The sequence below is a fragment of the Sabethes cyaneus genome, chromosome 3 (assembly GCF_943734655.1).
Source record: "Sabethes cyaneus chromosome 3, idSabCyanKW18_F2, whole genome shotgun sequence".
In the NCBI taxonomy this organism is placed as follows: Eukaryota; Metazoa; Arthropoda; class Insecta; order Diptera; family Culicidae; genus Sabethes; species Sabethes cyaneus.
In genome coordinates, this window is record NC_071355.1 from 165745463 (window position 1) to 165771585 (window position 26123).

Genomic DNA, 26123 nt, shown 5'->3' on the forward strand with positions numbered 1-26123 from the left:
ATTATGTACAGCTGCTGAGGGGGTCCAAAATAGGTTGGTTACCCTACTCATCGCTGTACGAGGATGTAGGGTGTACGTGTTCCCTAAGTAAAATAAACCCACATACCAATTCCCCCAGATGCTAGATTCTGTAGGTTGACTTATTTCAACAGTCAGTCAACCAGCAGTGGAAAAGCTTTTCCGCCACTTTAGCAAACAGCAGCCGATCAGCAACCGCGTTCTAGCTCGAAGTTCATCCCGTCGCACTTGTTGATAAAAGGCGCGCTCATTCGGAGGCGGCCAACATTCGATTCCCGAATCTCGTACCGAACGGTTATACCAATCGAGCAGTTTCTGTGTTTTCTAGTGTGTACAGTTTGTGCCGTGTCGCATAATTTCCAGCAGGACCTCACCAAGGCCCGGTGCTATCTAATGTGTAATTTAAATTTTCCCGATCAAAGCGGCAGCAATTCTGAACGAAGACTCAAGCAAACGAAAATGTGTGCCTAAGTGCAGAGAGGAAACAGTTGCTAGCTCAGCTTTTGCCTCGAGAAAAGCTTGCAGTTGAAAGTTTCCTATTTATACTACGATATGAAACAAAAAGCGAAAATAGGCTGTGAATAATAGTTTAGTAGTTAATTTATTTATTCCTCTTTATTTATACAACGCGATACAATACGAGAGCAGCTACCTGATTCGGATACGCAACAACAATCTTTGACTATGGATAAGGTAATTTGAATTGCAGTGGACAGTGTAATTGTTGGATTTTCCTGGTTACTGACTCAATTGACTAGCAAATGAAACGGCGAACGTACCCTCGCCTGAAATCGACAGATTTTTCTGAACTCAAAAGTTTGAATTTCTAAATAACTGAATTGGTTTTCCCACAGCCTTGTGAGCATCTATACATAGGCTGATATCAAACGAATCTGTTAGTTAAATCTAAAACAGCAAAAAAATACCAATGAATATACATTAACATTGTTTTGCTATCCGTTTATCCCTAACGGCATTTGGCTGCATACAGCAGATGCTTGTATAAATACTCTGCCCCTGTTGGAAGCTATCCGGTTTTAGAAAATTAAAATATGTCGAAAAACTGTCGTCAACAGAATCGTAATCCGCGTTCAATTATATCAAAATAAATCCTGATGCTTTTTCGGCCGACCAATATTATTGCAACGTCCAACAGCGAATGGGTTATTATTTAAAATTGAACGATTATCATTTTTCGGGGTATTTTTTTCGATGGGGAAACACTGCAGTGTTTTCGAAGAAATCTATTGAGTGATTGAATAATCAGAAAATAAAACGATAGCTGAAAATGGCTTGCGAAGTTTAAAGGATTGTACTACTGTACTAATTTTAATTAATCAGAAACTGCATTGAAATGAGCCAAACAAATCCATAAAACAGTTTGTGAATCGTCGTTAAGTAGCAGTGCAGATGTGTGTCAATTTAAAGATATGGTTTTCTGTCTTCAAGAAATTTTTGTATTATTTGCACTCATTTGTGTCGTTTTTCTATTATTTTTGGGCCTTTTTGATTCTGTTTTAGTAATATTTTTTAATCTTTTTATCATTTTATCATTTGTGGTACTTTTGTGATTTTTGAGGTTTTATGCATTTTTTTGCATAATTTTTGTACTTGAAATTTATACGTTATTTTTACACCAGTTGTAGTAATGTTTATATCGTACGCAAATCATTCACATTTTGTCAGTTTTGTGTAATGTTGACCTAGTTATTTTATCATTTTTTGTATTTTGTGTATAACTTAGTGGTGTCATTTTCATGTTGCTTTTGTTCCATTTGGATATCTTTTTGTATTTTTATCATTTTTGTGTAATTTTTATGTCACTTTGTGTCATTTTTACTGACTTTCGTTTTGTTTTTGTATCTCTTTTGTGCTATTTTATTGGATTTTTGTATTATTTTTGTGGAACCTCCCGGATGGTTTTGAGGTACGATGCTGGTCCAGTCAGTCGTCATATGCCTGAATCTCCACTGGGAGAGGATGTTAGAGTCAATGATCCCAGCAATAGCCCGGCAATTGTCTTGTACTCTAACAGCCGGCTGCGCGGTTTATCGAAAAAAAAACAACTTACTTTGCTTATTATTTTTGTCACTTCGTTTTGTGTAATTCTTGTATAGTTCTCCTGTCTTTTTTAATCACTTTTCTGTCATTTTGCATGGTTTTGCTGCCAGCTTTGTTACATTTTTGTACCGTTTATTAATGATTTTTGTTTCAATAATGCCACATTGTTTTGTCTAACTTGGGTCTCATAGATTACGCTTCTCTTGTTTTACCCTTCATATAGTAGCTGGTAAATGTGACCAATCATTAAGTTTAATTTTGTCCCATTCCCTTTGTCAAAATAGCCCCTTTACTATGAATGGTTGTTTTGCTGATATAGGTGGTAGTTCCATCCGAAGCTGAGTGACAATTTCAAAATAATTTCCAAAATTGCGCACAATATTCTTACGAATTTTTTTAGTTGTACTATTTAACGATTCAACACTAGCGATAAGGTCCAGAAAAATGTTAAGCGTTTTTATGGGAATGAAGATGGTGGACTTCAGACGCTTAAAGCAGTTCCAGCTTTAAGGAGTTTGATTAGACCTGTACAGCAAAACAGTCGGCGGAATGAATTCGTTTCGATGTAACTCAAGGATTGAAGAGCAAGTATTGGACTATGTTTTCGGTGCCGACAAATAAAAACTCTTGAATATTTAATCCTTCAGAAAGCGATGAAAAGATAAAATAACTAGAATAAATAGACAACGAAGAGGCGAAAAACAGCAAAATGTTAACGAAAATGTGAATAGAAATCAATGGAACTATGATAAAAAGATGACAAAAATACGATAAAAAACGACAAAAAATTGTAACAAAAAACACGACAAAAAATGGGAAAGAGACATTTAAAAATTGTCAATCTAAAAACAGGCGATAAAACATACAAGGCAGTAAAAAGATTACAAAAAGACGATGAAATGGTTCCGAAAAAGCAACGATTATATGACGAACAGATAATGCAAGTTGACGAAAAGAAGATGAAAGAACAATGAAACAACAGGAAATAATCGACGAACAGGCAGTGAAATGCCTGCCACAAGATATGACGTAGAAGTGAAGACAAGTAGGTGAAATATCGAAAGACGACAAAAATGCATAAAAGACGCCAAAAAACGTTGCAAACTGTGACAAAAATGCCAAAAAAGCAATACGAAACGACGAAAAGACTATAAATAGATGTAGCCTTTGGCTAAAGGTATTGAAGAAACAATTAAAAGTCAGCAAAACAGTGACAGGCTATGCCAAAACAGACACTAATGACGATGCCGTCAAACCAAAAACGCCACAAAAACCAATAGAAAATGACAAACAAATCACGAAAAAGAGACGAAAAGACGATGATAGAATACCAGAAGTTAACAATAATGAAAAACGACCAACCCACAGAAATCACGAATGGCCCGGGCTAAAGTGACTATAATCAAACAAACAACAACAAGAAGATGACAGGAACGGCGGAAAAGGCGACGGAGTATACACTTAGCAAAACAAAGAAACGAAAAATTAAAGACAAAATACAATATAACCAAACGACGAAAAATGAAAGAATTCGGAAAATAAAGGCAAAAGGCAAATGACGAAAGTCAAGATTATGCGTTCTTGAATAATATAGAGGAAGTTTGAAAAGTATCATGAACTGATTCGATTCAAAAAAGTATGTCCCAGCTAGCATTTTCATATGTATAAAAAAGATAAAAATCAGTATTACGTTCAGGTATACACGCTAATAAATCGTATTTGATGCGCAAAATTGGCATATCCGTACTATTTTGGAGGCGATATACGTGATTACGAATAATTTTGAGCGTTACGACTATATAAGTATTTATATACGATAAAATCCAATTAAGCGCGAGTCGTTCCGTACTATTATACGATTTTGTGCTGAAAATGTCAGTTATTATCATTATATACGATAGAAAATCAACTTGGTCCCTCTTTATCCAGCTTCAGTTACGATTTCGAATTTGTTAGGAGATATTTACGATAATTTTCGTACATTGATATACGAGTTGGTGCTAACTGGGTAATTGGTTTCAAATGCAATCAAGAATACCTATGCGATAAAACATGTCACTTTTTAACAAAATTGAGAAACACTTTATGTAAAGAACAAATGTCGGTCAAACTTCCATTTAAATTAAGTTTGATTTAAAATTTGATTAAATTTTATAAATTATAACGCTTTCCTCTGTGATTAAGACATAGATGGTAAAACTACGGATTTTTATTTAGCAAAACCTGGCATCACTGCGTACCACTCCGTCACCGGTTTCGTGTAATGGCACAATGTCAGATCCGGCCAAAACAGAGTGTCACCTTTTTGGGACAGGTGGAACAGCAGCAAGCAGGAGACATTCTTCTTTATATATTTGACCGTTGGTGATGCCGGTCATTATGTACGGCTTGCTGATATTGCCGCACCCACAATTCGCCTGCCACATCAAGTACTTTTTGATAGATTTGTCGACCTTCTTTTTCCGGAACTGCTACGGGACATCCAGGCGGTACTTGCCGACGAAAAACTCCAGGCCGGGGATCTGCTTGGCATCCGTTTTAATGTACGTCTCGTCGTCCAATGCGATGCATTTCGGCTGCACCAACCACTCGCAGTACAGCTTCCTTGCGCGGGATTTGAACAGCGTATTCTGTGTATCGGTTTGGTCAGGCACCTTTCTTACCTTGAAAACATGAAGTCCGGCCTGCTTCATTGTCTGCTGGACGAACCAGACGAAAAAATTCTTGCCGCGTCCCGAATCGAAAGGTTCGGATTGTGCCTGAAGTTACCCCTCACCTTCCTTGCTTGCCGCAAGGTCGTCTGAGTCTCCTTGAACGTTTTTAACACCCGGGATATGGTCGAATGGTCGATTCCCAACTGTTTCGCGATCCACCTGTGGAACTGATCTGGGTTTTCCACGACCGCGCGCATAATTTTTTGTCGAAGCACTTTTAGCTTGGAATCCATTTTGATGACCACTTGACAAATTGTGACGAAGTTTTGCACATGTAAACATTACGCTGTAAACTAGTTTTACCCTAAATTTCATAAATTTTCCCCCATGCAATAAAAAGTCTTTGTTGTATTTTTTTCGAGTACAGTTTTTATCAGACAGCAGCTGTATCTGGACAACATCTCCGTACAACGCGTTCTAGCGCTGGTTATGGCAACAGTTTGCTGGCGTTTGGGAAGTTTTGAACCCTATATCCAGCTTTTGCCTTGACTTTTTGGACGTAGCTTTGTGAAACACCGGCCTTCTTGGCAACATTATCTGGGCACCATATTACCAAAATGGCATTCAGAAAATTGAAGCAATTCAACACAAATTCTTGCGGTTTGCCCTTCGCTTCCTTCCATGGAATGATCCTAATAACTTACCTTCTTATGAAAGTAGATGTCAGCTAGCTGGACTTGACCTGCTAAGCGTTCGTCGCGATGTTGCTAAGGCTACCTTTGTTGCCGATCTAATTCGCTCGGATATTGACTGCCCCGATTTGCTTAACCGTCTCAATTTCAATGTGAGGCCTCGAAATTTACGTCGTAATAATCTCCTGTTCATCCCTGGCTCTCGCACAAACTACGGCCACAATGAACCGTTAGTAAGTGTATGTCGCGTGTTTAACGTTTGTAATGAAGAATTCGATTTCAATGTCTCTCGTGCTACGTTAAAGAAGAATTTTCGTCTTGTTATATCTGCCTCATAAGTATTTAATCAGTGTGTATAAATTAGGTGTATTATTTGTGAATTAGCGCATAGGATAGTATATAAGCAATGTTGTACTGTAGGATGTCATGTTATCTGTTGTACAGTTAAAAGATGAGAGGTTTTGTGCCCACGGGAGAAGATACAATGACATAGAGTATCACTCCCGAGGGCTTTTCCCTACTCCATAGAAAATAAACAATAAACAATAAACAATAAACATCTCACGTTGTAACATCGCAATACCACAATAGATCAAAATAATGGTCGCAGTGGTCTAACCTTTCAACAAAAATTATTGGGATTTCGGGCAAAATTCGCCTTAACTTTTCTCTCCGGCTTCCTCGAAGCTGCTCCCACTTTTCTTCCAGCTTTTGGTTTGTGGTCCAACGTCAATCGCTTCTTAAACATTTTCAACACTCTTAAGATTGAGTCGTATGAATAAAACAGTTTACTTTACTCCCTACATAAGATTTACCTGAAAAAAGCAAAGCAAACTGTTGTATTCATACGGGCTAATGTTGAATTACGGATCTTTAGCTTTTTCCCAAAGCATTATGAGATAACACCGGATTTTCCATGGCCGAAACAAAATGCAAAACTATTACCGTTTTTGTTTTTGTTTAGGTCCATCCTAGCTTCGTTCTAGTTCTATCGAACGACTGAAAAAACGTTTGTTTTTTTTTTCACTCAGGTGGAACTTAGTTTCGCTCTGTGTTTTTTCACAGTTACAACCCCGCTATAATCAATACACTAAGAATCCGAAAACGTTTGTTTATTCTTTCGAAATTGTTAGTCTAATCAAGTCGGGTTGACTACGCTATATGAAATTCATAGCATGTAAACAATACACTTTAGCGAGAACCTGTCCCAAATTTGTTTATTTCTACCCAGTAGAAAAAAGTTATGATCAGTTGAAAGTGTAGCAGTAATTTTGTGTTCGCTCTTCAACATATTTGTGGTATTTTTGTATGATTTTTTAATCATTCTTTGTCATTTTTGTATTGCTTGGTGTCATTGTCGCTTGGTGCCATGTAACTTTTGGTTCAATATCACTTCATTTGTATACAACTTGCGTGTCATTTTTGTTATTTATGTGTAACTAGCTGACCCGACAAACTTCGTATTGCCACAAATTAACCTGTGTTGTACATAAATCATGAATCTCGGATGATCTTTGCCACAATCTCGAGTTTTGCAAGCCCCCCAGCGGTTCCGACGGCGGGTCACCGGCAACACTCGCGATCGTCTCGTCCTGAATGATCTAGTGTACCTATAGATAGTTTTTGTGGTCTTGTATTGACTAATGTTTTATGGAAAAGTCTCAAATTTCTCGAGTTCGATTAGCTTTTGAGTTTCGCAAAAATTTCTGTTTTATTTGTATGAGAGTCCATATCCCCCTACCACAGGGGTGAGAGGTTTCTAACTATCGTTAAATAAATTCAAGACTTCAAAATCTCCCACATGCCAAATTTGGCTCCATTTGCTTGATTAGTTCTCAAGTTATAAGGAAATTTGAATTTCATTTGTATGGGAGCTCCCCTCTTAAAAGGGGAAGGGGTCGTAATTCACCATAGAAAAAAATTCTGCCATCTAAAACTCCCACATGCCAATTTTGGTTCCATTTGCTTAATTAGTTCTCAAGTTATAAGGAAATTTGAATTTCATTTTTATGGGAGCTCCCCTCTTAAAGGGGAGATGGGCCATAACTCGCTTTCTAAAGAAAAGAGGGGTCTCAATTCACCGTAGAAAAAAATCTTGCGTCCAAAACCACTTACATGTCAAATTTGGTTCCATTTGCTTGATTAGTTCTCGAGTTATGAGCAAATTTGTTTTTCATTTGTATAGGAGCCCCCCCCTCTTAAAGTGGGGAAATCCATAGAAAATATACCATAGAAAATATTCTTGCCTACAAAAACACCCACATGATAAATTTGGTTCCATTTGCTTGATTAGTTCTAGAGTTATGAAGAAATTTGTATTTCGTTTGTATGAGAGCCCCCCTCTTAAAAAGGTAAGGGGTCCTAATTCATCATAGAAAAAATGGTTGCCTCCAAAAACACCCACATGCCAAATATGATTCCATTTGCTTGATTAGTTCTCGAATTATGAGGAAATTTGTATTTCATTTGTGTAGAAGCACCCCCTCTTAAAGTTGGGAGGGGTCCTAATTCACCATAGAAAATATTTTTGCCCTCGAAAACTTTCACATGCCAAATTTGGTTCCATTTGCTTGATTAGTTCTCGAGTTATGAGGAAATTTGTATGGAAGCCCCCCCTTTTAAAGAGAAGAGGAGTTATAATTCCCCTTATAAAGAGGGGAGGGGTCTCAATTTACCATAGAAAAAATTTTTGTCTCCAAAAACACCCACGTGCCAAATTTGGTTCCATTTGCTTGATTAGTTCTCGAGTTATGAGGAAATTTGTATTTCGTTTGTATAGGAGCCCCCCCTCTTAAAGTGGGGATGGGTTCTAATTCACCATAGAAAATATTCATGCCCTAGAAAACTTTCACATGCCAAATTTGGTTCCATTTGCTTGATTAATTCTCGAGTTAAGAGGAAATTTGCATTTCATTTGTATAGGAGCCCCCCTTCCTAAAGTGGAGAGGGGTCCCAATTCATCATAGTAAAAAATTTTGTCTCCAAAAACACCCACGTGCCAAATTTTGTTCCATTTGCTTGATTAGTTCTCAAGTTATGAGGAAATTTGTATTTCGTTTGTATAGGAGCCCCCCCTCTTAAAGTTGAGAGGGGTCCTAATTCACCATAGAAAATATTCTTGCCCTCGAAAACTTTCACATGCCAAATTTGGTTCCATTTGCTTGATTAGTTCTCGAGTTATGAGGAAATTTGTATGGAAGCCCCCCCTTTTAAAGAGAAGAGGAGTTATAATTCCCCTTATAAAGAGGGGAGGGGTCTCAATTTACCATAGAATAAATTCTTGTCATCGAAAACGCCCACATGCCAAATTTTGTTCTATTTGCTTGATTAGTTGTCGAGTTATGCAGAAATTTGTGTTTCATTTGTATGGGAGCCCCCCCTCTTAGTGGGGGGAGGGGTTTCTAACCATCACTAAAACCTTTCCTGGCCCCAAAATACCTCTACATGCATATTTTCATGCCGATTGGTTCAGTAGTTTTCGATTCTATAAGGAACATACGGACAGACAGACAGACAGACAGACAGACAGACAGACAGACAGAAATCCTTCTTTATAGGTATAGACTAGCTGACCCGACAAACTTCGTATTGCCACAAATTAACCCCTTGTATTGACTAATGTTTTATGGAAGAGTCTCGAATTTCTCGAGTTCGATTAGTTTTTCAGTTTCGCAAAAATTTCTGTTTTATTTGTATGAGAGTCCATATCCCCCTACCACAGGGGTGAGAGGTGTCTAACTATCGTAAAATAAATTCAAGACTCCAAAATCTCCCACATGCCAAATTTGGTTCCATTTGCTTGATTAGTTCTCAAGTTATAAGGAAATTTGAATTTCATTTGTATGGGAGCTCCCCTCTTAAAAGGGGAAGGGGTCGTAATTCACCATAGAAAAAATTTCTGCCTTCTAAAACTCCCACATGCCAAATTTGGTTCCATTTGATTAATTAGTTCTCGAGATAAGAGGAAATTTGCATTTCATTTGTATGGAAGCCCACCCTCTTAAAGGGGAGATGAGCCATAACTCGCTTTCTAAAGAAGAGAGGGGTCGCAATTCACCATAGAAAAAAATCTTGCGTCCAAAACCACTTACATGTCAAATTTGGTTCCATTTGCTTGATTAGTTCTCGAGTTATGAGGAAATTTGAATTTCATTTGTATAGGAGCCCCCCCTCCTAAAGTGGGTAGGGGTCCCAATTCATCATAGAAAAAAATTTTGTCTCCAAAAACACCCACGCGCCAAATTTGGTTCCATTTGCTTGATTAGTTCTTCAGTTATGAGGAAATTTGTATTTCAAATGTATAGGATCCCCCCTCCTAAAACGGGGAGGGGTCCCAATTCATCATAGAAAAAATTTTTGTCTTCAAAAACACCCATATGCCAAATTTGGTTCCATTTGCTTAATTACTTCTCGAGTTATGAGGAAAATTGTGTTTCTTTGGTACAGGAGCCCCCCCCTCTTAAAGTGGGGAGGGGTCCTTATTTACTATAGAAAATATTCTTGCCCTCGAAAACCTTCACATGCCAAATTTGGTTCCATTTGCTTGATTAGTTCTCGAGTTATGAGGAAATTTGTATAGAAGCCCCCTCTTTTAAAGAGGAGAGGAGTTATAATTCCCCTTATAAAGAGGGGAGGGGTCTCAATTTACCATAGAATAAATTCTTGTCACCGAAAACACCCACATGCCAAATTTTGTTCTATTTGCTTGATTAGTTGTCGAGTTATGCAGAAATTTGTGTTTCATTTGTATGGGAGCCCCCCCTCTTAGTGGGGGGAGGGGTTTCTAACCATCACTAAAACCTTTCCTGGCCCCAAAAAACCTCTACATGCATATTTTCATGCCGATTGATTCAGTAGTTTTCGATTCTATAAGGAACATACGGACAGACAGACAGACAGAAATCCTTCTTTATAGGTATAGATTATTGTGTCGTTTTTGTATTATTTATGTAATTTTTTTATATTTTATTTAATTTTTCTTCTAGGACTCTTTATTTTAAAATGCAATATTTTATGGGAATAATTATAAATTATTTTCAAATTAAATTATACCTAAATTAAATCATTTCCCATGTCACTTGCCTCGCAGAATAATTTCCTAAGAATCATTATTGCTGGAAATATCCAAGTTCAACGTAGCGAAATGAGTATCAATCAGTAAATAAACAAATGAATGAATAATCTGGATGCTATAGCAGATTGTAGATAAAAGCTAAATCAACAAATCTTAGAAAAAATGCACACATGAAAATCGAGTCACATCTTCCAACCCAAAATAATCAATTTAAGCATTACTAACTTTTCCAATCGGTTGTGACGAAATATTGAATACGCACGTGACTGAAGTTTTGATCGAATCTTCGGAATCTTGTCCCGCTGGTGCTGGTAGCTTACCGGTTCACTACGAACCATTACCGCAAAATAACCGCGGCAACGATAATTCTGTTGTCCGTTAGTGGGCGGTTGCAGGATATCAATTACCTGTTTGGCTTTCAAGATAATTTGGACAGTAATTTATATTCCTGCCAACTTTTCGCACGCCGGCTAACATCGTTATAAGTTTCCGCTGTGCGTTCGAGTTTCTGGTTTCCTGCTATAGAATCCCTTCCCATCCCACACGGTTTGCCACACTGAAAGGGCTATCCTGCGTGTCAATAGGTTTACTGTATGAATATCGATTCGATTTTGAGTAGAGCAGTACACCATATAAAATACCCACACTCTAATGTATTCACTTAACATAATCCAATCAACAATTAGAAGTAATAACCCCTTCATGGGACTGATGATAATCCTGATGTCACATCTTCACAAAATACCATACTATTATGAAATTTTAAATAAACAAATCTTATTGACTTAAAATTATAGTAACTTACATTAAACACATCAAATATATCACAATACATGAAAAAGAAAACAAATAACATTTGCTGATGTAAAACGACCATTCAAATTATTAAACGGTTATTATCAATTTACCTCCGCTGGAAGGCCTTCCATTCCGCCAACAACGCCTCCCACATGACATCACCGACATTTTCACGCTAATCACGACCGGTATCGATGCTTCACTGTATTTGAAACGTCATACCTGATAGACTTCGGCCTCCACGGTTTACAGATACGAGAATAAATAAAACCGTATTTACAAAACAAGCTTTATTGTTTCGAAAACATTCACCGCCCAGAAGCCAATTGAACCCATTTCGACAGTAAACCGGTGGGGAAAGCGTTAAATTCTCTACCATAATAACGGGAACGCTACATGGCAAAATGGACGAAATAATTTGCTACCCTCGGTGGGGGTTAATCAGTCGTGAGTTTTAATTGTAGATTTCAGTGCCACAATGAGAACGCTCCCGTTGTTTACAAACAGAAGCATGAGCCAAATGATAATTTGTTAGCAATTGAGTAAGTGCTGATGAAGCGTTTATAATAGGGATTGAAAAAAAAACACACGAATAAAGCGCTGCAAGTTACATTATTTACATTAGATTACAATGAAATTTTGAATTCCTTTAATGTAAAACCTGAACCAACCTGAAAAACTTAAACCAACATGGTATTTAAAACCCTAACCTTTCGTTTATTTGCTAATAAAAATTAGTATATAATATCCTGCCATTGGCTGGTTAATCAATTTAATACAGTATAAAACGCGGAACCTGTTTTAAAGGGTACAATCGGAACAAAGGTAAAAACTCGGCTTCCCCAAAATACATAGGGAAAGTTTCTCCAAAGTTCTTATTTTGACGACGTTTTTTGACATAAGGCAGTTGATATACAGATACAACTTCAAATTTGTATTGTTCATTCAATTTCAGTAAACTAACTTTTACCGTCCTAGAGTCCCTTATAGCATTCCGTTCGGTTTTGATGCAAGTCGAACTTTCCACACGGTAGTTATGTTTGGTCTGAGCAAATAGCGACCAATCATGCATTATCAGCAACAATCGATGATGGCGAGAGAATTTAATGGGCGTTGAACGTTGAAATTTAAACATTCGCACGTGTTTCTCACGTGGCATAATAGTGCATCCGGCACATTATATTTAGCCGCACGCCTTCCTTGCTTGACAATCAATCGGCTTCGGTTGCAATAAAATAGATCGCTCATTCGTTGCCTTAGCGCTAGGATGGGTGAACCGCGCCATCGCGGAAAAAATTGAAATCAGTGATTTGATACGTTTCAGGATCGGCTGACGTGAACAAAAGCGAGACCAACTGATTACACCGCCAAGCTAGCAGCTGATTAGATGCGAGATGTCCAGTCTGCATCCGGGAAAAGTGATGCAAAATAGTTCATAAATGGCGTGGGCGGTAATTTTTTGCTATTTGAAGCAAAAGCTCCAGCTTGCTTACAGATGAACTGCGCTGATAATCGTCATTTCACATGTGTTTTGTCAACACAGTGTTTAACGTTTGAAGGACAGTGGGTTAATATAATAGGCGTGACTTATTAAGTGGCGACGGATGATACAGGGATGATTTCAAACCGGAGCTTCTGTATTACGAAGGAAAATTGACTCTTTTTATTTTATTTTTATTTACGAATTCAAGTTATTCGAAATTTAAAATATAGCCTACGACTGAAAGCAGCTACCCAGGTGACAATTTCAAGCTGATCAAACATTTTTTAGCTGAATTTATGCAATCTGTGGCTGAACTATGGTTTAGTTTTAGAAATAAAAACCTTTTTTCAGCTCTTAAACAACTAAGTTAAGCATCGGGCTTGCTAATAGCTACTTTGAAGCTGTAATATAGCTTAATAGAGGCTTTTGCGCGTTTTTAAATAACCAATTTGCGCAAAGCTGGAAACAAGACGCACAGAGGTTATATAAAGGGCGATATAACTGCTTAACAAGTGTTTTTCTGCCTCAAATGAAACAGGTTGTATAAGTTCTCCAATTTCGGCTGAATAAGTATTGTAGAATTGTTTACATAAATTTTATTCGATGCATATTCAGCTATGGCTGAATAATAATGGCTGCTAAAATGTTTAATCAGCGCATAAATGATTCTTGGGGTACTTTCCAGCAGCCTCACTAATTGCCTTCTTGGCCATCGCTCTTACCCTGTTCCTGCTGATCTCCATGTTTGCCCAGGTAACATTTTTGTTGTATAATAGGTTTTCAAGCACTTGTTCCACGGGATATAGCTATACAATAGTTCTATAAGCTATTATACAACAAAAATGTTACTTGGGTACCTCTCCAATCAACTACGTCTGCAGGTGCTCCTTCCACCTGGCCGCTACTGCCGTTTTATCAATAAGCAGTTTGCCAGCACTATCATTGCACCTCACAGGCATGGGAAAATACCTGCACCTCACTGTTTTGTAGAAACTCCGTGTGCCGTTGCTGGCGAATCGCTCCTCTGCGCCGGCGAGCACATACATCTCGTACTCGCATTTTTATACGGTGTTTTTTGCGCTGCACTAGTTTCTTTATACCTTTCTCTGTCCTGATGTGTAGCCCAGTAAACATGCAACTCCTGGCCTGGTTCTTCTCATCTGTCACTCTATGGCATTTGGCATCAAACCAGCTGTTACGCTGTCTTCAACGCGTCGTACCTACCATCTCTCAGGCTGTGAACCTTTTCGAGAAATTTTTAACTTTTTGGTTAAAATTTGACAGTTTGATGGTTTTCCGAAAATAACCCTGCTCGAGAGCATGGTTAGTTTTGACAGTTCGATGGTTCGCTTCTGAGAGCCAATGAGATATGCCACAGGCGAGAAAAGAGCTTCGATGTGTTTCACTGATTTTTCCTTGAATTTTTTTCACCTATGTATGGATGTTAAACATATAACAAATTTGTTTATTCAACCCGAAATAAAATGAGATAAATTTTATCTATCAAATAGGAGCAAATGAACACCAAAAATTCATCCAATTCCAACCTGGACTGAATAAAAAAATTCGCTGTTATAGAAACATATCTTCATCCTCACCTTATATATGCTCTCATTGAGTAAAACAACTATCAATCTGAAGTTTTTGGAGCGTCTTAGTAGAATAAAATATACATAGTAGAATTAAATAGGATAAGTTTTTTTTTATTTAATTTCCAACTATCAATCTGTCAATTATGAAATGGTTCGCATTCTGAACTGATTTTAACCACTCGAGGAGAAATAGCCATCGAACTGTCAAATTTTAACAAAAAAGTTAAAAATTTCGCGAAATAGTTCACAGCCTCAGTTGTTTCAATGCCACCATGGTTCCTCCACAGCCCACTCATATCTTCTTCCCTTTCTTCCTGCAATTCGTTGATTCAGCCTTCTGGCTTATTCCGCTGAAATGCCATCTGTCGTCAACCGGTGGATATTGCAACGTAGTGTCTACTCAATGCGAGCCATCGCCGTGTTCGACAATCGTGGGTAGTCAGCGTCGATACTTGGTCGACCGTCACTTGGGACGCGATAGGTCTAAGAGCTAGAGTCTCCATTTGGGTGCCTCCAGCTGTATTTTCGATTACAGCCCCCTCCCCTTCCTCACATCTTTCCGCTCTTTCTACTCCACTCTAAAATTTCATTACTTTCTTCTACCGTCCCTTCATCAATTGTTGAAGAACTACCGTTTCAAAAAATATTAGGAATTTTTCGTCCGACGTTGCAACATCGCATACAAAAGTTTCGCTTGTTGCGGACGACATCTGTTCGGCGTCGTGCGACAAATCCTTACTGGGATATGCATAGATGCGTAGTGACCTCCCGGATCCAGATAGCGCATACCATGGCTCATAACTGTAGCAAGGTAACAGGTATGACCACAGTCGATGTTTTGTTTGAAAAATCCACGTTCACAGATTTAAAAAAAATATCTAAAAAAACGCGTCAGGGTTCCCCAAGGAAGACCGAAATAACCTTGTGGCCCCACAAAGATTTTTGTTTAAGAATAGCCTATTCAACTATTGTACAGCTTATACTCGAGGAACAAGTACTTGATAAGCTATTATACAATAAAAATGTGGGCGATCTATAAGAATTATGAAAATAGAAAGATTTTCGGGAAATTTCCCAAATTTGATGAAAAAATGTTACGGACATTTTAGTAAACTTTTCGATACCAAAAACGATTGAGGGGTCAAGTACCTTTAAAGTTGTAAAACTATTCCAATGAAATCCAATGAAAAGCAGATTTGGTGCTTAGCACTCACAACAGTTATATTGCAGTCAGAACAGTTCTTTTTCGTCTACTAATAATAAAACAGATAATAAAAATTATGATAATAAATGAAGATACATTACCTTAGATGACAGAAATGATAAAATATTGAGACTAAAGAGAAAAGTTAGAAAAGCAAAGGGTTTCAGTTAAGCATCATCTTTGATATAGATTTATGAGAACACAATAATCTCAACGATTAGGCTTTTTTTCTATCCATATGTGACTAAAATAAACTTTTGAAATAATCCGTTCCAAAACAAGCGAAATAAGAGCTCAGGGACAAAAACGAATAGCTCACTCATATGAACATCAGAAAACACACAAAAATAAAAACACACGTGTAAAACGCCCAAGCTGCTGCATAGTAGCATTAGTGAGCCAAAAAGTTGATACAATGTGTCTGTTATGATTCTGCAAATCCTGTTGTCCAGCCGATGATAGCTACGACTAGTTCTGATTGAAGAGACTGAGCAGAGCCTGTTTTTCTTTGTCCTTTTTCCGCACAGTTTCAATGCTGCGATTTCTCCAGGTACTCTTACGCAGCTTTATGGGACGGCTGCCCACGTAACGACCTGCAATGAAAACAGAACGAAACATGACAATGCAGGCATGAACATGAGTAGGAGCACTAATATGGTAGGTACTAGTAGTTTTTCTACAATCAAAGCTGTCGACGAGGAAAAGAAAAGTGTCGTTTCCACGGACGGTTATTTTTTCTAAGTTTCATAACCCTTGTATGTCATTCTTGGTATAGTAAGCAATCAGCTTACGCACAGAAAATGCTCAACTTTATCGCAAACCATTTCAACTTGGTTGACCATTTTAAATTGGTTGTCTGAACAAAATATAACACCAAGTTTATTGCATTCCATTCGAATAATATAACAAGTCAAAAAATGGATTAACAGCGATCCCAAAAGATAATGAAATAGTTTGGAAGTTCAGCATCTTAAGCAAGTGCATTTCAACTGGGAATACCCAGTTGAATTTTAAATGTTTAAAAGTACAAAAGGTTTCCCATGAGTAGTTTTTTCATCAGCAACGCAAATATGTGCCATAAATATATCGACTGTCTCACCAACTTTTTGGGCTGTGTTTCCTTTTGCTCCCAGGGCCAGGATGGAACGTATGTTCTATTATGCTCGTCAATATTAAGAAAGCACTGGCTTATGTTATATGAATATAGCGAATTTACGTAGAGTGAATAAACAGATACATACTTTTTTTATTATGTAAGAATAAAAATACTAGTGAAGTGTGTGTCTCAATCGTTCAAAAAAATTGGACCGCCGTTGGTATTGACATTAATCAATAATTTTCACTATTTTATTGAAAAATCCTAAATTATGGTTCCTAAATTGTATTAAAAGTTGGAATCTATCACAAGGAATATGGTTTTGCACACAGAAATAAAATAACTAGAATCATTGTACCAACAAACTTTGATGCGAATCAATAGCTCACACCATGTTGCACCCGCTTCCAGAAAGTGAAGATATGCAAAAAACATCAGTTTAATGCACATTCCAATTTATTTCACCAAATCATTTAACAGCATCACTATATCCTAATGAGGGTTCACCAACAACGTTATTTGTATAGTGACTCGAACTAACAGGCGAAGGAGTAAATACCTTCTGGTGCCCACCTTGCTACAAACAAGAGAAAAAATTGATGCAACACAATCCCTAGGGCTGAACGTTTGCTGCCTGCTTGATTGCATTCAAAAGCGCAACGGAGGAGTTTCAAAGAGAAATTCAAGCTTTCTACGAATCGGTTTTTCCATTCTGATTGGTTCCGTGGTGTTGAAGCTTGTTCATTTAATCAGAATACCAGGAACATCAAACAATTTAGCGCTGCAATAACTACACGCAAACAGTACACAGGTTGGCTAAAACTCACAATTTGGTGGTTGACTTGATCAACAGAAATGCATATCTATGTTGCTATGTATGCTTTGCATGTGAATTATTCTCAGTTAACGGGCAACGAAAAAACTGCTTTTGAAATTTGCAGAATCGATGACGACTAATTTCACCTTAATGATGGTGAAAACCGTCCTACTAAATACCGTTCAATCTAAGGCTAAGTGGCTTCACTCCCAGGGGTTTTCCTTCTTCTAATAAATAAATAAATTAAAAAACTCTATCAGTGGATTGGGAGATATGCATGCCAAATTTGTGCGTCGATCTGCGCCAGATAAAAATAAGCGGTCGCAGAAATAGGTTGGATAAAAAGATGGGGGTAATCAATATTGCAAATGAGCAATTTAACTTGGACTCACTCGATCCATAGGTTCTAGGGTACCGGAGGGTTTTTCCAGCACACTACTAAATTCGGCATACATTCCCTTTTTTTGCTGCGCTTTCGCAAATAAAAAGTTTACCACTATATAACAATACTGAAACGAATATAGCACTCATAGGCTTTAATGTGTTATAACTATTTTCATAAAAATGTAAGTAATTTGCTAATTTTAATTCAATAGACATCAAAGCCACTGTTTCTTCACTAGCACGTAATTAGGCCGAAAAAATACAAGCTATCGCTTAAGGGTAGCCACTCTTGATGATGGTTTGCAAAAAAAAACACCCCAAGTAGCACTTGTAACTAATTGTAAAAATAATAAAAAAAAGGTTGTACAACAGTTACATTTAGGATGCTTGTAACGAGTTAAGTTACATAAAATTAAAAATAGTTACTTTATAGTTTTATGGTGACAAAAATCTCAAAAAGTTACCAGTTAGTTACCAAATGACAAAATTGTACAATTATGATCACGTTTACTTATTTTAGAAATTAAACAGCTGTGAATACGGTATCACAGAACAATTCTACTTCTTTTTGTCACGAAGAAACACAAAAATTTCCCTCTGATATGAAAATATAAATCAATTTTCACTCATTAGCAATTTGCAGCATTTTGTTTTTAATTTCAGCATATGGTGCTCTATTTACACTACTACAAATATGCAAATCAAATGCGCCTGAAACTCTTCTATCGTGTTGACATAGCCAAACAAGAAAAAAATCATATCAAACAGCATTCATTTTGAAATCATCGACGAAGCTGCTCACCGTAAGGTTTCAGTCGCACTGTCCATCTCTGTACAAAATTGCGCACTCCTACAAACGAAGAAGAACAAGCAAAGCAAAAGGAAAATATGCGACAGCGTTCGTTGGTGGTTTTGTTCACGCGACGGATCTTTCGTGCTGCGTGTTCACTGTACTACGAACGCTTGGCAAAAGAATCATTTTTGAATGCATTCACTGAGTCGCAAAGAATGTTCACAAACCAATCGTTTGAATGTTTCTTGCGCGATCGTTCGAATGTTTCTTGAGCGTTCGTTATTAACCCCTCGATGCGGTCGGCATCATTTTTAAGCATTGCAAAATTCAATGAAATAATCGTAATTTTTCTGGAAGAGGCTCCAGAATAACAACGCTCGCCTCCCACGGACAGTGACCATTGACGGTGATGAACTGGAAGTGGTTGATGAGTTCCTAAGGCTTGTTCGCGACAAAATCTGGACACCTCAATTTTGCAATAAAACAAATTTGCTAGAAGTTTAATCCATGAGACAATTTTATATCATTTATATGTGTTTCGTTAATAATTATCAAAAAAACTAACATTACTTATTTGGTCTGTATGAAAAATTGGCGAACTTTGGAGTTTACCCTTGCCATGAGGGTCAGTGCAGACTTGTTGACAACCAATTTAGCTGCGTTTGTCCAAGATTTTCGAAATTTATCTATACAGTGGACCCCGTTCGTTTGAACGATTCCTCATGCAAACTAACGGGGTTACTTTTTAATTTGAACAACTGGTAACCCGAAATATGCTGAAACCTGTGTGAACTGGCCGCCCTACTCTTTGTTATTGTTTTGGTGGTTTGTTTTAGTTGGCAGTTGCAAGTGCGAATATTGCATTTTCCGATCGGATTTCTATCTTAATCGTTAGGAAAACGAAATGTAAAACCGATTAAACACGCTAGGTCAGTATAAACAAATCGTGTTTATGTGCATTGTCTGCATAAACAAATGATGTCATGTTGAGAATGACATTTGAACCATTTTTAATTTGCACGTCGTGCAAACCAACGGGGTTCAAATTAAAAAGTGTTCAGATTGAAAATGGTCAAACGAACGGGGGTCCACGGTAGTTGTTGCTTGTTGTTTGTGCTGGGACAGCTCTCTTTTCACCAAAGCCCAATACCACTCGATGGGGCGTAACGCTGGACAGTTAGGTGGATTCGCCTCCTTCAGTACAATATGGATTCCATTAGCATCATACCATTCCAAAACATCTTTGGCGTAGTGACAGGATACCAAATCAGCCCTAAACAGCGAGGGTATATCATGGCTGTGTAGGAACGGTAACAATCGTTTCTGCAAGCATTCTTCACGGTACACTTCCGTGTTAACCGTTCCCGTAGTGATGTAACTTTTGCTTGCTCGACCACAGCTGCATATGGCCTGCCATACTAAATATTTTTTGGGGAACTTGGCTTTCTTCTTTGTCCTAAAATGCTCTGCAACGCCATTCCGTTTCAAGGCAGTGTAAAAAGACATACCAGGAAGCTGTTTAAAGTCTTCTAGGACAAGCGTTTTATCGTCCATTATAACGCATGGAAACTTCGTAAAATATTCGCGATAAAGCTTACGAGCACGTGTTTTGGCCGTCGTATTTTGCTTAGCATTACGGTTTGGCCCAGTCCTCACCTTGAAAGACTTCATGCCTTGTCGTTGCTTAGAAGTGTGCACGAATGTTGGCGGCATTTTTATTTTACGAGCAATGGTACGTACAGAAAGATCTGGTCTCCTCCGTAATATTTGTTTTACCTTCGCATCCTTGTGGTGGTTCCTCAGATCCGTTTTTGTTCCACTTCCCTTCTTCCTAGCTGTTGTCAAGCGAGTATCGAACGATTTTAAAACACTGTGAACAGTGCTTGGAGGAAATCCAAGGGTTTTGGCAAGTTTTCTTAACGAGATACATATTCGGATTTTCATTGCGACCGCACACAATTGCTTTTCACACCTGCTCTTCTTTCGCCGCCATTTTACGCTGAGCGCTTGTAATATAAACAAGTGTTATATTTTCAGAAAGAACAGACATACGTCTAGCACTCTGCAAAATATTTCACTCATTGATGTATTTCCGAAGCTGTGTGTTTAGAGGTATCCAAATTTTGTCGCGAACGAGCCTTAATATAGTAAAAATGTGTAATTTTTCAACGGGTTTTCTTTGGAGCGGTTAATTAATAAAATATAGCACATTTTCTTACACTTTTAGGGTGACCGTGAATCCGCCTAATAGGGTTACACACATTTTTGTTTTTTGAACGCGTCCAAAAAATAGCGTCTTCACAAAAAGTGTAGAACACACTAAAATAAACAACTTTGCTGCATATAGTAACTATCTATCTCTTACTGGTTGCGAAATTTAATGATTTGTTTAACCCTCAATTGATCAGCCGGGTACACCTGTACCCCTTTCATTTTTCAAGTTTCGATTTCGGTATATTAGTCTCGAAATAATGTGAAAAGGCTCTCGATCTTCGTTAATTAGACGAAATTGAGTAAATTCAACCATCTTATAAATCTTGTTTCTATATAAAAAACATGTCAGAAAAAAAATTTGGGTTTTGCACCATCAAAGTCTAACACCCCGATTTTGAAAAACCGGGTACAGGTGTACCAACTTCGCATTTCTATATGACAAAATGTGCTCAGATTTTGTTCAAATTTAGCATATTTGTTCCTTTTCTCAAAATATTAGATTCCCATTTTTGTTTGGTCCTTAGGGTACCCCTCCATTGAGTTAGGGTGGTTCCAACCATAAGCGAAACCATTTTTAAAAAAATTATTTCTCCAAAACATGAAACATGAACGTTTCTAATTTTTTGATATTTTATGGAGAAAATCTCAGGTTTTTAGAAAAAACATAAAAAGTTGACCTTTTTAGGCTCAAGAAAATACCAAAATTCAATTTTTTTTGCAATAATGCAAAAATTTGAGTTTCAATCCAATACTTTTCATTAAAGCTCAATAAACCTAGAATGCAAATTTTTATATAGAAGCTCATTAATATATATTCCATTTATCATGAAAATTGTTAAAATCGGTCGAGTGATTAAAAACTTATGAATTTTTAAAAACAGGTTTCATGTTTCAAATGAAGATTTTTAGAACCACCCTAAGTCAGGAGGCGGAGGAGGGAGGAGTTTAAGTCTTTCATGCCTGCTGTTCAACATAGCGCTGCAAGGTGTTATGAACCGAGCGGATATCAACACGCGGGGCACGATATTCAACAAATCTAGTCAATTCGTCTGCTTTGCCGATGACATGGATATTATCGGCAGAACATCTGTGGCGGTGGCTGAACAGTATACCAGACTAAAGCGCGAAGCAGAAAAGATTGGGTTAAAGGTAAATACGTCTAAAACAAAGTACATGCTAGCCAGCGGAACCGAGGCCGAACGACACCGCTTGGGCAGTAGTATATTGATCGACGGCGATGAGTTTGAGGTAGTCGATGAATTTGTCTACCTTGGCTCACTGGTAACGGCGGACAATGATACCAGCCGTGAGATTCGGAGGCGTATTATCAGCGGAAGTCGTGCTTACTATGGGCTCCACAAGCAATTGCGGTCGAGCAGACTAAGTCCCCGTACAAAGTGCACCCTGTACAAGACGCTTATTAGACCGGTTGTTCTCTACGGGCATGAAACATGGACAATGCTCGAGGAGGACCTGCGAGTGCTCGGAGTTTTCGAACGACGAGTGCTAAGAACGATCTTCGGCGGCGTACAGGAGAACGGAGTATGGAGGCGGAGGATGAACCATGAACTCGCACAGCTCTATGGCGAACCCAGTATCCAGAAGGTGGCTAAAGCTGGACGGATGCGATGGGCAGGGCATGTTGCAAGAATGCCGGACAACTGCCCTGCAAAGATGGTGTTCGCCTCAAATCCGGTAGGAACAAGACGACCAGGAGCGCAGCGAGCAAGATGGTTAGACCAGGTGGAGCGAGATCTGGCGGAGAGTACTCGGTGTCCGAGGAATTGGAGAGCGGTAGCCTCAACCGAGTTACATGGAGAAATTTTGTTCAACAGGCTTTGTCTTAGGACGGCAAGCCACCTAAGTAAGTAAGTAAGTAAGTCAGGAGGCGGCACCCTAAGCGCCAAATGAAAAAACACGGGTTTAAAATTTTCAGAAAAAGAACAAGTATATAAAGTTTTGAAGAAAATTGGATCATTTTTGATCATGGAATTACTAAGTAGGTATACCTGGCTATACCAGGTTGATCAGATTGCGTTGAATTTTTGGTTGTTCAATTGAGCGTTAAAGAAACCACTCTAAAATCAATTCTGCTCAAAAATTTTGCACACGATTTTTTCATTGCTTTCAAATGTTCTACAAACTGGAAATGCCCATATCAAATGACATATAAGATGGTATAACAAAGGTTCCTTCCACCACTAAGTGGATTAAATCGGGTTTTTGTTTTTAGATTATAGTCACTTTAACACTTTTAGGTCATTCGTGAATTCGTGAAATTCTGTGGGGTTGGGATTTGAACCCGGGTCCTCGGCGTGAGTGGCGTGACTGCTATGCAAAACACCGGGACTGACCCCGAATTTTTTTTTTATTTTTTCTCGTTTGTCTCTTGAACTGAACTCGACAGACCTCGACAAATGTCGCGATAATATGAGTGCCCGTTTTATAACATTCCTTCAAACAAAAACACTTTCCAACCTCATTCCATTGCACATTTGCGTCAATACCCCCCACCAATGCGTCGAACCAACAGTAGCAACATCATAACGTTCTTTCTTGTTCATTATCATTCCAGAACCGGCTTTCGACTTGTTTTTATTTCTGCCTCGCCATGCTGATCAATTGGTCACAAGGGCAGCCAACGCCGTCACAGCAGCTCAAGGTCAACACCGTGCTACCGGTAGTAAAAAAAGATGTTTTCATGTCCCGTGGTTGGGGAGCTTCCGGGATGCCCTTCACCATGTTTTATCTTAACCATTACGCGAAAGCGCAAAAAGCGTACGCTCAAAACCAGCAACAGCTTCAGCAGAGGAATCGCCTACAACAGGATATCGAAGAAAGCAAGCTGCGACCGGGTACGGAAGAACCGTCCTCAATGGAGCAACCACGGATACTGCCGTACGGGACACGATATGCGGAACCAGTGGCTAATGCCCAACACAGCGAGTACGGCCGGGGTAGTGTCACCAAGGACGATGAATATTCCGACGGTGGCGTCTATCTGCCCTCAAAACCGAGCTCACCTCGAAGACACTACAATGTACCCCAACTATTCGTGTCCTACGGATGGGGTCCCATGGGTTAATACAAGATATGTAACCCACCAACCGAGCTGTAATATTATGTAATTACGTTTCCTCCCCATGCATTAGTGGTTGTCTCTCTTGTTGTAATACGTACTGTGAACGCTGCTTGATGCTCTGCGTGAAAATGTTTCTATTATTCTCTAATAAATGTGAGTAAAATATAGTGCAGACGGGATGGTTCCTTTGTATCCTTCGAAACGCCTTACACTTAATTATCCTTATTTAGAGTATCAAAATATTTGAAATGTCACCTTCCTATGTGAATATTTGTTATATACAAGTAGGTGAATTGCCATCCGTTGTTTTCTAAGCGAGTGAAAGACTTGTATTTAGCTGATGCTAAATTTGAGTATCTCATAGAATCACAAATCATGCTCACTGCCGTACATGAGTGAGCTAAAATTTATTCGAATAAAATAGCACCATGTCATTACAAATGATCTGAGCGTTTCATTCTGTTATAGGTTCTCGATATCTTGTTTTTAATAAAAAAGAGTACCGGTCTTATATTGCTTCCTTGTGGGACTTGTAGTGGATTCCGCGATTTGTTAATTAAATATAAGGAGCTGCATTTCTCTTACATTTAGACGGAAAGCAATTGTATAGGTGGCCTCGAGATAAAAAGGTTGTCTCATAATGGCGATGGGGATCACCGCTAAGGGAGGAGATCAAAATAAAGAAAAAAGGCCTGTTTGACTTTATAGCGATCTCCGGAAATTGATGTCAAATGGCTGAGACACAAAAGGTGAAAGTTGGCAAGGGGAGAGCAACGGCCAAAAGAGAAAAAACATTATTTCTTGCATTATGGAAATTTTCGTTACGATAACACATGTGCAAGTGGCTGGACGACAAAGCGCTCTCGAGTAAGATTGTACACGCAAATAGTATATACCTATATAAAAAAACACTCACCATCCATCTCTTTCATCGCCCGAATAAAGTCCTGCGGATCCTTGAAGCTGACGAACCCATAGCCCTTACTTTTGCTCGTCCGCTTATCTCGGATTACCTTGGCACGTTGAAATGAGGGAAACTTGTTGAAAGTTCGTGTCAATAGTTCGTCGTTCACATCGTTTCCCAGGTCTCCGCAGAAAATTCTAAAATCGTCATCCGGCCAATCGGCAAGCGACGCATCCTCCCACGTTTGACCACCGGCGACGCGAACCGTCTGGTGAATGGTAAATACAATAAAATTTAATTTTAAAAAAATATTCACATCCTATGAATTATACCTTCCGATCTTTCTTTCCTCTCCGATCAGCATTACCGAATGATTGCAACGCTGACGATGCCCTAGCAGCTTTGATAGCTTCTTCAGCTATGGGATTTGGACCAGATTTTTCTGTTTTTTGTTTTTTAATTTTGGTAGTCACTTCAAACTGTATGTTTGCTATGTCATACTGAAAAAGAAAAAACATCATACATGGTTTCAAAATTTTGTAACAGAAAACACTAAATTTACCGATTGGACCGGTGCTGATGAAATGCTTGGGCCAATAACAGAGCCTCCTCCTCCACTACCGGAGGAAACTTCCACTTTAGGTAGCGTTCCAACTGTCGGTCGAGCATTATATAGCTTTGGTGCACTGCTAACGACAGCCGGAGTTGGTTCTGTAGAATATGACTTTTCCGGAGCGTGATGCTGCGGGGTCGGCGTAGTGTAAGTCGGCAAAAACGGAGGTATTGGTGGCGGCGGAATTCGAGTCGGTGCGGTTGCTAATTTTTGTTGCACTTGACTGTAGGTTTGCGATCCAATTACCGTACGCACTTGGGAGGGAATAAAAGGATTTGACGAAATGCCGCTGATCGGCAGTGCGGCGGCTGTTTTTGAAATCTCCGCCTCGAATCTACAAAAGAACAATGATTATCTGGGAAAATTAACATCAGCAACACATTTACCTGGACATTTCGTCTTCCATATTTTTACGTTTAGTACTCATTGTAAAATAAATGAGAATAAAAATCACAAAACTATTCTAACAACCCCAATATTATTCACTAAACGCCGTTTGTTTACGTTTCAAAGTGTTTTGTGGTTTTGACCGTTTTGACGGTTTTGTTTGACTTATTGGAAGAGTTTAAAAGCCTTTACACGCTCTTTTATTTTTACTCTGAACAGAATAAAACTTACCCAATTATAAAATTATAGCGAAGAGA

General features: G+C 38.5%; 2 protein-coding genes across 2 annotated transcripts; one reads left to right on the top strand and one right to left on the bottom strand.

Annotated features, from left to right (window-relative positions):
* Nucleotides 1-302: 302 nt before the first annotated feature.
* LOC128744114 (uncharacterized) lies at nt 303-24061 on the top strand. Its single transcript, XM_053840900.1, has 2 exons — nt 303-711; nt 23456-24061. Exons 1-2 carry the CDS (start codon nt 703-705, stop codon nt 23963-23965), a joined length of 519 nt encoding a protein of 172 aa, XP_053696875.1. The 5' UTR covers nt 303-702; the 3' UTR covers nt 23966-24061.
* LOC128744113 (RNA-binding protein 42) lies at nt 15710-25978 on the bottom strand. The gene is made up of 5 exons (XM_053840899.1): nt 25866-25978; nt 25429-25813; nt 25199-25366; nt 24879-25134; nt 15710-16169 (listed from the first exon to the last, which is right to left on the bottom strand). Exons 1-5 carry the CDS (start codon nt 25904-25906, stop codon nt 16045-16047), a joined length of 975 nt encoding a protein of 324 aa, XP_053696874.1. The 5' UTR covers nt 25907-25978; the 3' UTR covers nt 15710-16044.
* Between the last annotated feature and the right edge of the window lie 145 nt (nt 25979-26123).

Excerpts from the sequence above, each read along its gene's own strand:
- LOC128744113 (XM_053840899.1), bottom strand. The coding sequence starts at position 25,906 with ATGAGTACTAAACGTAAAAATATGGAAGACGAAATGTCCAG. Across the intron at positions 25,814-25,865 it reads ATGGAAGACGAAATGTCCAG|ATTCGAGGCGGAGATTTCAA; the intron begins GTAAATGTGTTG and ends GTTCTTTTGTAG. Across the intron at positions 16,170-24,878 it reads GGCGATGAAAGAGATGGATG|GTCGTTACGTGGGCAGCCGT; the intron begins GTGAGTGTTTTT and ends TTTTCATTGCAG.